Source organism: Peromyscus eremicus, chromosome 2 (assembly GCF_949786415.1).
Source record: "Peromyscus eremicus chromosome 2, PerEre_H2_v1, whole genome shotgun sequence".
Taxonomy (NCBI): domain Eukaryota; kingdom Metazoa; phylum Chordata; class Mammalia; order Rodentia; family Cricetidae; genus Peromyscus; species Peromyscus eremicus.
In genome coordinates, this window is record NC_081417.1 from 77,330,397 (window position 1) to 77,346,932 (window position 16,536).

At 42.9% G+C, this 16,536-nt stretch overlaps 1 protein-coding gene across 1 annotated transcript in view; it reads right to left on the reverse strand.

Annotated features, from left to right (window-relative positions):
* Svep1 (sushi, von Willebrand factor type A, EGF and pentraxin domain containing 1) overlaps window positions 1-16,536 on the reverse strand; it is a 178,256-nt gene that overhangs the window by 47,734 nt on the left and 113,986 nt on the right. The window contains exons 25-34 of the mRNA XM_059254397.1: window positions 14,204-14,361; window positions 11,486-11,687; window positions 9,386-9,561; window positions 7,182-7,306; window positions 5,964-6,087; window positions 4,839-5,009; window positions 3,716-3,889; window positions 2,975-3,094; window positions 414-590; window positions 112-196 (exon numbers count right to left, since the gene is read on the reverse strand). Coding sequence (XP_059110380.1) covers window positions 112-196; window positions 414-590; window positions 2,975-3,094; window positions 3,716-3,889; window positions 4,839-5,009; window positions 5,964-6,087; window positions 7,182-7,306; window positions 9,386-9,561; window positions 11,486-11,687; window positions 14,204-14,361 — 1,512 coding nt within the window. The remainder of the gene's footprint in view (window positions 1-111; window positions 197-413; window positions 591-2,974; window positions 3,095-3,715; window positions 3,890-4,838; window positions 5,010-5,963; window positions 6,088-7,181; window positions 7,307-9,385; window positions 9,562-11,485; window positions 11,688-14,203; window positions 14,362-16,536) is intronic.

Genomic DNA, 16,536 nt, shown 5'->3' on the forward strand with positions numbered 1-16,536 from the left:
GCTGGCCTCAAACTCACAGAGATCTACCTGCCTCTGCCTCCCGAGTGCTGGGACTAAAGGAGTGGGCCACCATGCCCAGCCTTGCACCCTACCTTTGAAGTTGGCACTCACCTGTATGTCACCTTACTGCCGTACGTAAACACTGCCCCGTCAACACCACCATTTTCAGGCGCAGGTGGGGCACCACAGGAAATGGCTGGAAGGATGGAAACACAAAGTGAGGTTTCTGAAACTCCCTGCAAAGTCCCCTGAGAGCGCATGGCTTTCAGATTTTATCCCCTTGCCTGTTTAAACTTGAGCCCAACACCTGGCTTTCAGAACAAAGGCTGACATGACTTAGAGCTTACCACGTCAATCATTTTATCTTTCTAGAACTGCCCAACCGGGTAATCCCAGCCATTTTCTCAGTGTACCTTCACAGGACGGTCTGACGTGATTCCACTCTCCAGTCTCCAAACATGTGATTTTGCTCACTCCCAGCAGCTGGTACCCTTCCTCACAGGAAAATGTGACTTCGGCACCCACCGTATAAATCTCACCCGATGAGTGGCCATTTTCTGGATTTTCTGGAGCTTTGCATTTTACAGGTTCTTGAAAGAAAGTTTTTTTTTTTTTTTTGTGGGATGTTAAGTGGCACTCACACAACCATACAAAGTCACAAAGCAAAAGAATTCTACAGTAGTTAAGCCAACTGTAAACATGAGACAAAGGCTTTTGAAGAAAGAGGCACAAAGGTCAGGGACCTGCTGGACATTAGTCAGAAAATACATTGGATAGCACTTACACAATATTTTTAAGGTTAGTTTTATTATTTTTAAATGATTCATTTTATTAGTCTAAATTATGTGCATATGTCTGCCTGTGGGTATACACACCGGAGTTCTGGTGTCCATGGAGACCAGGGCTGTTGGATCCCCTTGGAGTTCTATTTACAGACAGGTGTGAGCTTCCCAGTGTGGGTGCTAGGAATCAAACTCAGGTTCTCTTCAAGAGCAGTATGTTCTCCAAGTTCTGAGTGTGTGTGTGTGTGTGTGTGTGTGTGTGTGTGTGTGTGTGTGTGTATGTGTGTGCAGGTACCCATGGGGGCCAGAAGAGGGTGCCAGAGTCTTTGGAGCAGAAGTTACAGCCATTTGTGAGCTGCCCAGGGTGGGTGCTGGGATCTGAATTCAGGTCCTGTGATAGAGCAGTGTATACTTTCAACTAACCGCCAAGCCTTCTCATTAGCTTCTAAACAGTAGTATTTTGAAATTGAAATGAATACTGAGAATTTGGAAATTTTATGTGGCCATGAAGGCAGTTATCTAATGGGGAAGTGATGCTATGAGCACGTGTCCCAGAAGACTTTCCCTCCTCACCTCCTCCCAACCTCAGACACAGTTAAAGACAGCAGCAGACTTGTTTTCAAGCTGCTCTAAAGATTGCATAGTCTTGATTGCTGCCAAGGCCGATGACCTGAGTTCGATCCCTGCCACCCACATGGTAGAAGGAGAGCACTGATTCTTTCAGATTGTCCTCTGACCTTCCCACAAGTAACATAAAAAGGGGCAGGGAGGAAGGCTGTGTTGACTTAATCTTCTTCAAGATATCTAGTCTATGGAAATCAAAGACTGTATTTATTTACTTAGCAGCACTAGAGGGCAAGCAGAGAGCGTGCTCAGCAACTGCTCTAGTATTTAACTATACCCTCAAACCCTTTAAGGATTTTAAAGGAAATAATCTCAGAAAGTAATTGCAATTATAGGATTGAATTTTAGAAAAATAGCAGTAAGTGAGCAGAAAAACATGATGTCCAAATACTCACTATTTTCCATAGCAGATATTATCTAATGTCAAACACAGAGAAAAGTTACTTATAGGAAATTTGTAAGGCGGATTATAAAACAGAAATTAAAGTTATGTTCTCAAACTCTTTGGGGACATGAGATTATAATAAATGAGCCTGTTTCCCATCAGGCATAAGATGCCTCTTGAAGTTGTTTCCTGGCTCCTGTGTTAACTCACTTTAAGGGGCACATTCCATATTTTCAGAATTACTTTCCTTTCTCATTGAGTGGAAATATTTTTACAATGGTCTTATGTTTTATTCCATTTAAGACTGATCTTTTAAAGAGAGGAAATGCATCTAAGTGAGATATTGTTGTGGAACATTTTTGCATCTAGCTCTCAAATAGTACAGGGGTAGCATGCGGATCTTTTCAGCCTGAGAATCATATGATGCCATGGTAGACATTCAACATTCTCTGTAACCAAGAAATTGTCTATGTTTAACCTAGTTTACATTTCTATTTCCATCATGTGACTCTTGGGCACTTGGTTTTATTGTTACTGTTTCATGCTTACTCCCACACCTGAAACAGGATCCCTACATCATCTAACCCTTTCTGTCTTTTCTGTCTGTTTCAAATGGTATATTTTACTTTGGGGGTCCACAGGCAGATGTTTTGACCCATTTTTAAAAATTCCTGTCTACTTTCTGTCTCACTGTTTTCTGGCCATTGCACATATAAGAAATTAGGAATACATTAGCGAGTTGAGCACCTGGCCAGCATTACCAAAGCTAACAGAGGAAGATGATGCCCTGAGGCAAGGTGTCAATTTCCTTCAAGGACGTAATTTTCTGTGACTAAGACAGAGGAAAGAGGTTGATGGTGAAGCTATGAAAAACATCTTCCTTGCTCTGTTTGAGGCCATGAGGCTAAATGATATTTCTGAATATACTGCTATTCTTCTACTATGTAGCTTCCTTTAACATCAGACAACACAATTAGCTCAATTTTGTGCTTCAGAAATACACAGGGAAAGTTCAATGCTAATTAATTGTGTCTTTAACGGGTTCCTAAGTGTCCTTGATGAGAACATTATCTTTCTCACCTATCCCTTTGGCCTTTGAACATGAGCCTCCTGTCTTATTTTTAAATAACGTACCCCTAAAATGCATACTTGAATTGAGCAACAGAGATAAGAACTTCCACACCTGCACAGTTTTTGCCATCTCCCGTGTATGGTGGGTTGCAAGAGCAGATGTAGGAGCCATTGGTGTTCAGGCAGGAGGCATGCTCATCACAGTCCGAGCCGACTGCACACTCATCAACATCTGAAATGAAGACACCTTACAAACTGTCCAGGGAATTTGCTCTTCTTATGTGTCAGACATGTGCTTTTGCCTTTAGGTCACTCCATATCACTTAACACGTAGCACTGCATGCATTCTTGAATCTTATTTATTTATATTTTATGTGTGAGTGCTCTGCATGAACACCTGCATGCCAGAAGAGGGCATCAGGTCTTATACATGGTTGTGAGCCACCAACCATGTGGTGGCTGGGAATTGAACTCAAGACTTCTGAAAGAGCAGCTAGTGCTTTTAACCCCTGAGCCATCTCTCCAGACCCACTGTATGTATTTTTATGAAATTTAAAGGCAACCATGGTGATTACATTGCAAATGAACAGTAGAATATACCTCTTCAGTTGATAGGTAGGCAAGCAGAAGAACAGGGATGGGGATACAGTCTTACTATTGAACTTGATTAAAATAAGGAACATTTTTGGCTCTTTGGGGAAGAAATAGCTGCTTTGCCATTACCCTTTGCCCAGGGATTACTGGGATGGAGTGGAGTTAACAATGGGATGCCAGGAGAGCCTTAGAACTTGTGGTAAATGTTTTCCAAAGGACATGACTGAATCCACACAGCAGTTGCCAGCGTTTATCTCACCGAGACATGATGGTGAAATGCCATTCCAGCTCCCGTTGTCTGTACAGAACATTCTGGAATCACCCAACAAGTAGTAGCCATTGTTGCACTGGTAGGTCACGGTGCTGCCGGCATGGAAGTCCTCAGCTGAATAGAAACCATTCTCCAAGGCAGGAGGCAGCCCACAGCGAATACCTGGATTGGAGAAGGAGGAACACAACTGCCCTGGGAGCCAAGTGCTCAAAAGACATCTTCTTCACCTGAACCTCGTTTCATGTAGAGGCCTTATGCATGGGATTTTTCTGACTGCATACAGTCATTGGCTAGAGAGTGCTCTACATTGCTGGAGCCACACAGGTGTGGCATGGTGGCACATTGTCTGGTTCACAGCAGGCAGTCAACTCATTCATTCAAAAACACCCGTGGTACTCTTACCACCCATCAGGCACTTGGCTTACAGAAGTGAACTAAGGAGATGGGATTCCTACTGTGTGGCACTTCCTGTTCAGTAAAGGGGACAGACAAGAAGATAAATGTGTGTTGTGTGGGGTGATAGTTGCTTTCTCTGTTCAAGGCAGGAGTCCTGCCTGTACAAATCTCCTCACTTCATCCCCTTGGCCCTGTTGCTTGCTTAATTTTCTAGCCTTTATCATTATTATTCATTATAAATAAACATTATTGTATGCGCTTGTTTATTTTCCCCCTGTCTCTTCTGCCAGAATGTAAACACAAGGACAGGGTCAGCATCTCTAGAACATGTATCAGTGTTTAGATAAGGTCAGTATTTAAAATATTGTTGAGTCAGTGAATGAGTGGATACACTCAGTTCAAGTCACCTGTTCCTCTTTCCTCATCCAGCAGTGGCACACCTCAGGGTGGCTCTCCAGCCCACAGGTCCTTATTTCCCTCATCTCTAGGTCCTCATTGTCACCTTGGATGCATTTGTCAGGGGTCTCTTTGCATCCTTATCATTTACTTCCCACATGGCACCCGGCCCAGGCTCTTACACAGGGCAAGGACTTGATGGATGTTCTCTGTCCTTGTGACAGCAGATAGTGAACATTTATCTAGCATTCCCCAAGTGCTTATGTGGATCCCATAACTTTCCAGAACCATCCACGGGAGTTGAACAAAGGCCACTCACGTTCACAGTGAGGGAGGGGTTGTGTCCACTGCCCTTGGTTCAGACAATACTGCACAGGATTCCCGACTATCTGGAAGCCCGGATCACAGAACAGACTGACTTTGGAGCCCGGCTTTCGATCTCCCGAAGCAGTTCTCAGGTGTGGTACGGAGCCTTCTAAAGATGGGCAATCTGAGGGCACAGAGCATGGGTACAGAGCATGTCAGCAGCACAGCAGCAGGGTCAGGGAGTCAAGAGCTCAAACTCTCTTTGTGTACCAGCAGGGAACCAGCTTTACCGAAATCAAGTTTTCATGTACCCCAGTCACCGACAAACAAAATGATAAGAAAAAAAAAATCTTATTTGCATCATCAAGTAGTTTTCCTCCTTTCAACAGAAACATGTTGGATATTTCTAAAGGAACAAATGGCATTTGGGGGGGGGCAGTAGTGCACCGTTCATTCTAAAGTCAGGAATCCCACAACACTTTAAAAATTCAGTTAAATGCTTTGATTTTTTGGAAATAGATTATCCAGAGTGAATGTTCAGGGTGTAGGTGGGAACAGTCATTGTTTATTTGTTTCACAAAAGTATCCCCATCTCAAGTAGGAGCCTAGGAATTTGATGATTATTAGAAACAAAAACAGGACTGGATAGATGGTTGTGGTTAAGAGCACTGGTTGCTCTGTAGAGAACCTGGGTTCAGTTCCCAGGACCCACACTGAAGACCACAACCATCCTTAACTCCAGTTCCAGGGGATCCAGTGCCCTGATCTGGCCTTCAGGGGCACCAGGTACTGATGTGGTACGTAGACATATGTGCAGGAAAAACATACATATAAAAATAAAATTTAAAAATCTAGGAAAAATAAAAACAATACAAACTCAGAGTCTCCCATCTTTTTAATCTTACTTTATCTTCATCCAAATATCCTACCCAATTACTTTGTACTCTGCTGTACATAAATAATTTCAATATTCAAAACACCCTTTGGATGGACATGAGGTAGATGTGAATTTTAGCTAAGGGGCAGATTGACATGTGCCATGATGTAGCTACCAGAGAATTCTGAATTACATGCTTTTGACAGACCATTCTGGAAGAGTCAAGACATGGCGAAGTTGGTGTAAGAGAGAAATCCTCACCAGAACAGAATATGCTGCTGGAATCAACCTTCACCTTCCCTGTGATTCCCGACAAGAAATCAGGCCAGGCTAACACGTTTCCCCGACTGAGTTCCTCGAGGCAGGAGCTGGCCAGCGACTTCACCTGTGAGTTTAAAACACACTTTTAGATAAAACTTCTACAAAAATGGAGCTTTCACATAACACTTAACCCTGTTGAAACAGCCACGGATCATTGTGGCAGAGATGAAGAAAAGCATATTTTTGTATAGTATGATTGCAAAGGCAACAGGAAACTTTCTTCCAATCCCCATTATTAGGTCTCCCTAGTATTTCTCCCACTTAAAAGACTCATGATGGCCTGCAATTTTGAATCCTTTGCAGAGTCTCTTGTCTAGATGTTAAGGTTGGTTAAGTCATATTTTTTTCAAAAGATGCTATTTATGCTTGTGTGTGCCTGTGTGCAGGTGCTCAAAGTGACCAGAAGAGAGCATCATAGCTGCTGTAGCTGGAGTTACAGGCAATTGTGAGCTGCCTAATATGGATTCTGGGAACCGAACTTGGGTCTTTTGCAAGAGCAGCAAGTGTTCTAAACCACTAAGCCATCTCTCCAGCCCCATCTATCAGTATGATTTTGAGAGTGAATATTTATCAAGCCATCGCTATGGGGCAAACAATCCCACAAATGTGTAGGTGGTCTTTTGTTAATCTTGCTAGATTAATTCTTTCTCCTTTATAGTTAAGAAAAATGAAGTGTAAAGAGATGGAGTAACATGACTGAAACCATCCCAGAAATACTGTGCTTGAACTGTGGTTGGATCTCAGACTGTTGCACTCAAGCATGGCTTGAAATACAATCCATCTGTTGCCATCTACGGATGTCCTTATACCTAGTCGAAGCATAGTCTCTATGTTCTTTCCATCTAAGAAGTATATATATGATTATGAAGATTATGAAGACATATATATATATATATATATATATATATATATATATATATATATAAATGAAATACCCATTCCCATTTAAATGTCAGAATATCACTGAGAAACTAAAAGGGCCATCAATGGAAATCAGTGTAGAAACATCTGCCTCACAGACCAAGCTATCCAGTATCGGTGATAAACCCTGCTAATTAGGAGTTTACAATGAGCTACGTCAACATTAGACTGTTTATGGTTTTACTAGGTTTGTACCTTTGTATCTCATTACTGTCATACACTGAAAATGGAATTGACCTGCTGTGGAGACAGGACATAGTCCCAGAGGTTGAGCTGGCTTATGGAGCCCACAAAAGACTCAGCTGGGTTGAATCCCTCTCCTTTTTTGTCTTGCTCTTGCCCAAGAACTAATGCACCACCACCTAGGGAAAGAGAGAGAAAGAGAGGGAGGGGGAGCGTGAGAATAAAGAAGAAGAACACTGGCCTAATAGTTTGTTATTCCCCAAATGCCAATGTAATGGAAGTATAGCTGATACAAACGAATGAAAGTGTCATTGACAGCAAAGCTATGTAACTTTATTGCATGGATTAGCAACAAGGACAGATGGAGATTAAGTTTATGTGGACAGTTCAAGGCAGTTGGAGGGTGAGCCCATCAGGCTTCAGTGGAGAGTACATATGGCTCCCTGCCTCTGATCTCAGAGGTTCTCACATCTTGGATGCCTTTACTCACTCTCTTGTCCAGCCAACTCTGTTTCAGCCTTCGATGGAGGCTGAAGCTACTTATGTAGCTCCTCAAGATGTGCTGGTTACAATATCAGGGTTGGAACTGCATAGGTGTAAAAGCAGAGCAGAAAGCTTTTCTGCCTGTGGGACTGTAATTCTAAGAGAAGATGTGCACACAAAACACTTTCCACTGTAGGGCAGCGAGTACAAAACTGTAGGTAAGCAGAATGGAAGACCTGTCGGGGAGCAGGAGGGGGAGAGGGGGAGGGGGAGAAGAGATTATGAAGACGTGCTTGATGAAGAGTTAGTTTTATGCAGATGAAAGAGTTTCAGGGCAAAGGAGTAAAATGCCAGAAGGAATATAACTGTATGGTGTGGTTTTTTTCACACACATACACCCTGTCTCCATGCTGACCATGCCTGGGATGACTACCCTACTTTAAAGGCCATCAGTGATGTCCCACTGACTTTAGGATGAAAACCTCAATTGTTAACCTGCCCTATAAGACTTTGTGTGATTGGCCATGACCCATTTCTACAGACTCGTGCAGTGCATTGTACATTCATTTGTTCCATCTACATTCCAGATGTTTCCACTGGTCTTTGTTCAATTCTTTCAACAAAGTCCAGTCCCCTTCATCGGTTAGTGTTTGGCTAGCCTTAGAACTCAGGAAAGATATCTCCCTAGCCTTCCTTAACATTTACTCTACACAGTTCCTTGGCTGTGGGCTGTCATGGAGATGTGTTCCATTCCCCTACAGCGGTTACCTCAGCTTGAACTGCATGTGATTACAGACCTAAAACAATATACCATTCCTCCACTACCAATCCTTTTGGATGGCAGCAATTACATGATTTTTGCTCACTATTAAATGTTCAGTACCTTTCATGAGTGCCCAACTTAATTAGGGGGTGGGTTCTCAGTATATATTCTCTATAGTCATAAATAAATAAATTTTAATGTCATTTCTATAATCTTTTGGCATTACAAAGTAAAGCAAAGAGACATAGTTTCTAAAATATAAATTAAATATCTCTTTTGTGGCTCTGTAAAGGTGACCTCATCACATTTTCATGAGGATTGATCTTTTGTTATATCATTATTAGTATATTTTCCTTGGTTCAATATAACTTGCTTCTGGAAGATAATAGTTCATTTTAAGTATTTTAAGTTATTTTAGTTGAATTTTATTTTACCCAGATACTGTTTTTAAGCATTGGAAACATGAGGAAAGTGAAGAATAATGATGTCTACATAACTCTTCCATGTCTGAATCTACACAGGTCAAATTTCTTGCCATGTAAGTCTTTGGCAATTTTCAAACTAACGCTCCCTGAATATTTAAAGTGACTTCAGAGGAAAGGTTGAGTTCAACCTGAGAAAGGACACAAAAGTTGAAAAATATACCCAGCAGCTCAGCTTATATACACTGTCCCAAAACAAAACAGATAGCCCCTAAAAACAGTAGGCGAGCAAGCAGGGTCCAGCAATAGCCAATCACTTCCTTAGAAGACAGCTTAATAAAGACTCTTAGACCAGCTTGCTTCTTGGTCAAACCAAGATCTCCAAAGGCATTGCTTACACAGTCATGCAGTTCATCCAGGGAAAAGGGTCTGACAGCTACGGTCTAGATAACTGATGGGTGGTGAGGGAAAGACACAACTGTGGATCTTTGACTGGAAGCAACGGCAGCAAAGTTGGCCAATGTTATGTCTGTGTAAGCATGGCCGCCTCCAAAGTCTCATACACATGTACTGGTTTTGCTAAGACATACCAGGTATGGCTTTGCCAATGGAGAGGCCGGTACCACTGTCAGATAATTTCCCATCTATGTAGACTCTCCAGACTCCACCAGTACTTGTCCATGTGATTGCAATATGATGCCAAATGCCATCATTTACAGAGGGGCAGTTTGTGATCTTTTCTTTTCCATTCACATAAAGAACCCAGCTGTGGAGAGAAAGATTTCAGGGAATACAGTCAATGGCACCACAGTTCTTTCCCTGGGGCATGTTACACTTCATCTTGTGTGTGTGTGTGTGTGTGTGTGTGTGTGTGTGTGTGTGTGTGTGTGTAGTACTTGTGTAATCCATTAGTCATTTCCCCCCTCCATCTCATAATATTTTAGAAGCTTATCTGAGTTACTAATTACACTAAATTCTAGCTCAATGTAAACACTGATGAGTGAGAAAAAGTCTGAGGATAAGCCAAGATAACTGAAATGATTTACCATCCTTTGGAAAGTCAAGAAAGAGAGAGTTGCTCAACTGTCTGAGAGTCTTCCTCTAGAATAGGCGTTTTCCAAGACCAGAAGCAAACTTCGGGCAGCCATAGGTAGGAAGTATATTTCAGGCCTTATGCTACTGACTGGGCGTCTGTGTTTCCTCACAATTCATGTGTTCAAAGTCCTAACCAACAGTCTGGCAGCATAAGAAGAGAAGCCTTTTGGGGTGACTAGGTCATGAGGACAGGGCCCTTGGAACAGGATTACTGCGGTTACAAAAGAGGACAGAAGGGGCGCCTTGCGGCTTCAGTCTTTGAGAGCACAGGGAGAACATCCCTGGAAAGAATCTGTGAACCTAGACCCTGGTTCTGAGGCTACCTTGAGCACAGACTTTTTCTATTAGCCTGAACAGACTAAGGTAGTTGCCAGACTGGCCATATGGAAGCTCAAATACGTCTGTCCAAATGAAAGAACCAAAAGAGGGTTCCAGAAACCCCACCACTCAGGGGAGTGGTGTAAAGACAGTAAACAATTTAAAATGGAAAGTGTCCAAAGGTGAATGGAGAAGAGGAAATGATCGTGGAAAGTCAAGGAGGAGAGTAAGTCTTCCCAGACACTAGCAACAACCTCCACAGGAGAGGAATATTCTTGCTACACTGTTTCCTCTCTAGTTCCCCCCTTTCCTCTCTCTAGCCAAGCAGGCAACAGTTCATTTCTTTATGTACATTTTACCTCAAGTGTTTGCCAACACCTTGACATTTTTTTCTCCCCTGACAGTTCAAGTTCACTAAGAATTGTGTTTGATGAGATTTCTACCAAAAACAATGAGACTCTCCAAGCCTGAGAATAAGAAAGATCCCAGTAGATCTCTGAGACCTGCAATCTGCTCATTAGGCCAACACGGTAGGTGAACGTGAGAAGAAAGGCCCCATCGAACCCTGTGCAGCCTAGCTGGGGGGTGGACTTGCAACCTCCCTGAGGAATGCAAGTGTGGAAAAGAGTGTGTGTGTGTGTGTGTGTGTGTGTGTGTGTGTGTGTGTGTGTGTTGGGGGCCTTTCATAGGACCACAAAGGCTAAGCCAGTGCACAGCTCAGCAGTAACAAGTGTGGACAGGTGACCGGTGGTGGGGGCTGTCCACGTCGCAACTCTTCAGCAAAACTCTAGATACAACTGGGATGACTTTATCAACAGTGCGGGAGAAGGTCTCTGGCATTAGATTTAGTTGTTGTACCCTGAGGTTTTGCACTGATTCTTACTCAATAGACCTGTCTCCCACAGACAAGTGTTGCTGGTAACCCTTAATCTTTGGATATCCTGCTATATAAAGAAGAGCACCAACTTCCTGAGAGTTAGACCTGACCTTCCCATGATACGACTTGTAAGGGGCAGGGCAGTGCAAATCATTTAGGCTTTGTAAAATTTTATTCTCCTGTCTGGTCTGTAGAAAGGGCAGTATTTCCCCAGGGTATTGTTAAGAGAAAATAAAACAACATCTACGACAACACCCATACTTGGCTTTCCCCGAGAGCTTGCCCAGGTGTTCTAGTTGACTGCCATCCAAGGCTCCATGCTCACTGGTTCCCAAGGTAAGCCCTAAGCAGGATTTACTTCTAACTTGGTGTCAGGAGATACCCTCCCTTTTTTGCTTACCCATTATAATCAGTCAGGAGGAAGGTGTTGTCTTTGTCGCCCTCCAGAGCGTAGGAGATCGGCGTCCCATAGTTGATGACATCAGAGGATTTCATCCAGAATGCACAGGTTATGGCATGGAGAGATGGAAGTACTCCATCTAGTATGACATATCCGTAGATGCCAGAAACTTCGAAATCCAGGTTAAAACCTGAAGGCTGTTCTGCAACGAAAAGGAGAGTGTGCAGAGTGTGGCATTCCTGGGCACTGCCAGTTGTCCGGGAAAGAAGTGGGCAAGAAGCACCAAGTCCAAAGAAGTTAACTTCTCAAATGTGAAGATTTGAGAAGCGATTTCAAAACTAAGTAGCACATACTTATGAAATTATGTATTTTATATATATTTAATCAGTGAGTATACATAATAATAGGAGAGAACACAGCTGTGCAAGGGAGCAGAAAAACAGGATTGTAGAGGTAGAAAGGCTGAGAGCTGATGAGGCAGGGTGTACGCTGATGGGAAGGACCGTGGAGAGAGAGGGGTTGATGATGCAGAGGAGGGAGAAGTTAACTCAAGGGCAGCATCCGCCCTCACTCAGGGATGTCTTTTCCATAGCTGACGAACAATTCAACCCTTCTCTTATTCAGCTCTGCAAAGCCTATTCTATCACAAAAGTCTTTTGCCCAAAGACTTCAGTCTCCTCGGAAGGAAATTAGCATTGATCTATTGACTCTCTGACTTACTATCTATCAACCTTCACTGCCCAAGGCTTTTTAGTGTCCTTTCTGGACACATGGAAGAAATAGAGATGATAATTAAAAGCTACACAATTTCAGAGATGCGTACTTTGGTTGGTTCATTTGCTTGAGTTCAACTGCATAACATGGCAAATATGGTTAATAGCAGCACATTATACAATTCAAAATTGCTGAGAGTACATTTTAAGTCTTCTCACAACAAAATGTGTTAAGCAGTTGGGGTAATAGATATGTTAACTAGATTTCTCTAAATATTCTACATTGTATTCATAGTCATAACATGCTCTTCATATTCCAGTCAATTTACATAATTGTAATGTTTCAACTTTCTATTATGAAAATGCCATTAAAATTAACAATATTGGGACTGGGGCAATGGCCTAGCACAATGGTTCTCAACTTGTGGGTCACAGTAGTCGCTTAAGACCATTGGAAAGCACAGATATTTACATTATGATTCATAATGGTAGCAAAATTACAGTTATGAAGTAACAATGAAATACTTTCATGGTTGGGGTCACCACAACATGAAGAGCTGTATTAAAGGGTCGCAGCATTAGGAAGGGTGAGAAGCACTGGCTTAGTGGGTAAAGTGCCAGCTTGTGCAAACACGAGGACCTGATTTCCCAACCCTAGCACCCACATGAAAAGCCAGACATGGTGGCATGTTCTGGGAGGCGGAGGTGGAAGGATCCCTAGAACTTGATGGTCTGCCAGTCTAGACAGTGAGCTTTTGGTTCAGTGAGGGAAACTGTCTCAAAAATAAATAAAATGGAAAGCAGTTGACAGTGATTTCTGTCCTCTACTCTCACATGTATGCACACACACACACACACACACACACACATACACATGTAGACACACACACACACACACATACACACACACACATTGCCACAAGACCATAAAGGAGGAAGGAAAGGAGAAAGAAAGAGGGGGAGGAAGAGGAGGAATAATCACTGAACAGCTGGTGTGTGGCAGAGCCTGGATGCACGCAGCAAAAACCAAAAGGTTAAAGGGAACCATGGGAGAGGTCTGGCAAATTGTTTTCTGCATTTCCCTCTTAGATCTCTAAGCCTTGGTTTCCTCATGCATGCTGTTGGGGGTATTGACAGCAGGACCCAGTTTATTGATGGCTGGGAAGATGAAATAAGTCTCAAGCGCTTAGCAGAGCAAAAGCCGGCACTGTTCCAGAACTATTCTGAGTATTGTTAGCAGTCCTTCTGAGTCACACCTCTCACACCTGAGTCCATACACACCTGTCTTACACCTGAGTTCATACACACGTCTCACACCTGAGTCCATACACACATTTCTTACACCTGAGTTCATACACATCTGTCTCACACCTGAGTTCATACACACATGTCTTACATCTGAGCTCACACACACCTGTCTTACACTTGAGTTCATACACGCATATCTCACACCTGAGCTCATACACACCTGTCTCATGCCTGAGATCATACACACCTGTCTTACACCTGAGTCCATACACACCTGCCTCACACCTGAGTTCATACATACATGTCTCACACCTGAGTTCATACACACCTGTTTCATGCCTGAATTCATACACACATGTCTCACACTTGAGTTCATACCCACCTGCCTCACACCTGAGTTCATACACACCTGTTTCATGCCTGAATTCATACACACATGTCTCACACTTGAGTTCATACCCACCTGCCTCACACCTGAGTTCATACACATGTGTTTCACACCTGAGCTCATACACACCTGTCTCATGCCTAAGTTCATACACACCTCTCTCATACCTAGTTCATACACACCTGTCTCATGCCTAAGTTCATACACACCTCTCTCATACCTTGTTCATACACACCTGTCTCACACCTGAGTTCATACACACCTGTCTCATACCTAGTTCATACACACCGGTCTCACACCTGAGCTCATACACACCTGTCTCACACCTGAGTCCATACACACCTGCCTCACATCTAAGTTCATACATACCTGTCTCACACCTGTGGCCTGAAAACCCTGGCCGACATTTACATCTGTACGAGTTCAGCTCATCCACACAGGTGGCCTGGTTCCTGCATGGGTCGGACTGGCATTCGTTGATGTTTAGTTCACAGTGTGGCCCTGTGAAGCCTGCTGGGCACTGGCACCTGGAAGAAAAGGAAATGCAGCAACAGGAGCCGTCAGAGGACCCGTTAGGGAAACTGTCCCCAACTTACAACAACCTTCTCTCAGAAGACCTCAGAGACTTAAATGCTAAAACCCTTTGCCTAATCCAAAAAGCACGTAAACTGTGTTCACCTTTCCATTCATCTGATTGTAACTGAACTCCTTTAAGACACTCTGCATCATAAATATAGCAAAAGAAAGCAAAAAGGGGTTCTGGTCCAAGTGAAATTTGTTTTATGTGAGCTCTTTCCCCACAGAAATTCCTAGGAAAACATGGTTAAGATTTTATTCTAAAGCCTTTTAACTTATTATGCCAATTTTACAGTAATGGGGTAATGCTGGCGTTACTTCACTGATGAGTTAAAGTCTGCTACAGCAGTTAAGTCATTTGAGGAAGTCCTGCTGTCACTCAGTGGTGGGGTGAGAGTCTCAACCTCATTCTTACTCATGTGTCAGGATTTGTGGTCGTAACCAATTGTTTACACACCCAGCAACAACAACAACCACCACCACCACCACAACAACAACAAAAACCACATCCAGTAATGACAAATGCTGACCATCGTGTTGTGAAATAGGGAATCTGAGACAGAAATTAGAATTACAGTCCTACAGTGTCAAGGGTAGTCAAGAGCCTGTCCCCAGAGCCCTGTGCATCTACTTCATATCGTTTACTCTAGAAAATCATTGCACAAGAGCTATACAGCCTGTGTCCTGTGTTCATGACAGCAGTGCTCTAGTGGGGTGGATGGGAAAGCCATTCCTAGTACACCCATGTCATAGATACTCAGCAGCCATCGTGACAAACACAATGCAAATGCATCTACTTGACAACAATGTTGAGTGACAAATGACAAATGGTATTGATGAGGTGTATCCCACTTACCTAACGCCTAAAAACATTGGTATTTATTGCTTATGGGTGTGATTTAGGATGTAAAATATAAAACATAAGTGAGTTCTATCTGTCTATATAGAAACTTCAGAATATTGATTGGCACTAGGAAAGAGAACGTGTGTGTGTGTGTGTGTGTGTGTGTGTGTGTGTGTGTGTGTGTGTATGCAAACTGTATCCAATTCTATCTCTAGAACTTATTCCTTTCAAAAAATATGTGAATCAAATAAGGCAAATTCTGAGATTTGCTAATCATAGAGCTGAATGCATGTCTTTATTACTCTTCGCAATTTTCTGTGGGACTGAAACACTTTTTTTAAGGAAGTCATATTATCAACACTAGCACATTCACCTGGAGCTGTCTTTGATGTTGATCTGAAGGTGACTAGTGTGGGATCATGGCAGTGGAGGGGTTGAGAAGGAAATCTGAGAATGGAGGGCCATCTTGTCCGGGTCTCTGCACTTTATGGTAAATCTGTTTTGGCTAGTGCCTCAGGCATCTTTATCTGGCAGGACAACACTGCCATAGCTCTGTCCATGATGCTCACTTAATCCTCTATATTCTTCTGACTAGAGACAGCATGTCCTCTCCTTTCTTCTGGTTCTAGATGAATTATATATTCTTCCATTGTTTTGAACCCTGGGGTGAGGTTAGAACTCTTATAGTTCACCTGAAAGTTTCTTACAGCCTATGGTGAGGCACTCTTTGTTGAAAAATGTGAACTTCCATAAGAAGATGATGTTATATGAGTAAACATTTCACTTGCACACTGACAATACATTCACTGGCCTAGCCATCTTCCATCTATGTATTTGAATGCACAGAGCTTTGGCTGTTTGTGGGAGGGCGATAATAGGCAAGGGCAGAGCTGGGAGGGGACTGTGAAAGGTAAGGGGGTGACTTTGACTTTTTTTTCTTTTAACTTTACAAGCTGCTGGATCCAACAGCAGCTTTAGGACCATGGTATTTCTTAAGTTCATGAGCAAGAACAGCCTATCCTCTGCACTGCAGAAATGTTGTCTTCCACATCTCCCTGCAAGCTAGGGGATGCATGGGGACTCCAGAAGATGACTAGAGGAGCTGTTTTTTAAATTGCATTCTACTGACACCCTATGTGCTTCCTCCAGGAGGCAAAGTCTTTCCCCCAATGTAAACATACATTTCCTGTCCTGACTGCCTGGTCCCAAATAATCAACTCAGAGGCTGAATATAAATTTAAATGCTCAGCTGATAGAGAGGCTTTTTCCAGCTGCTCCCTGT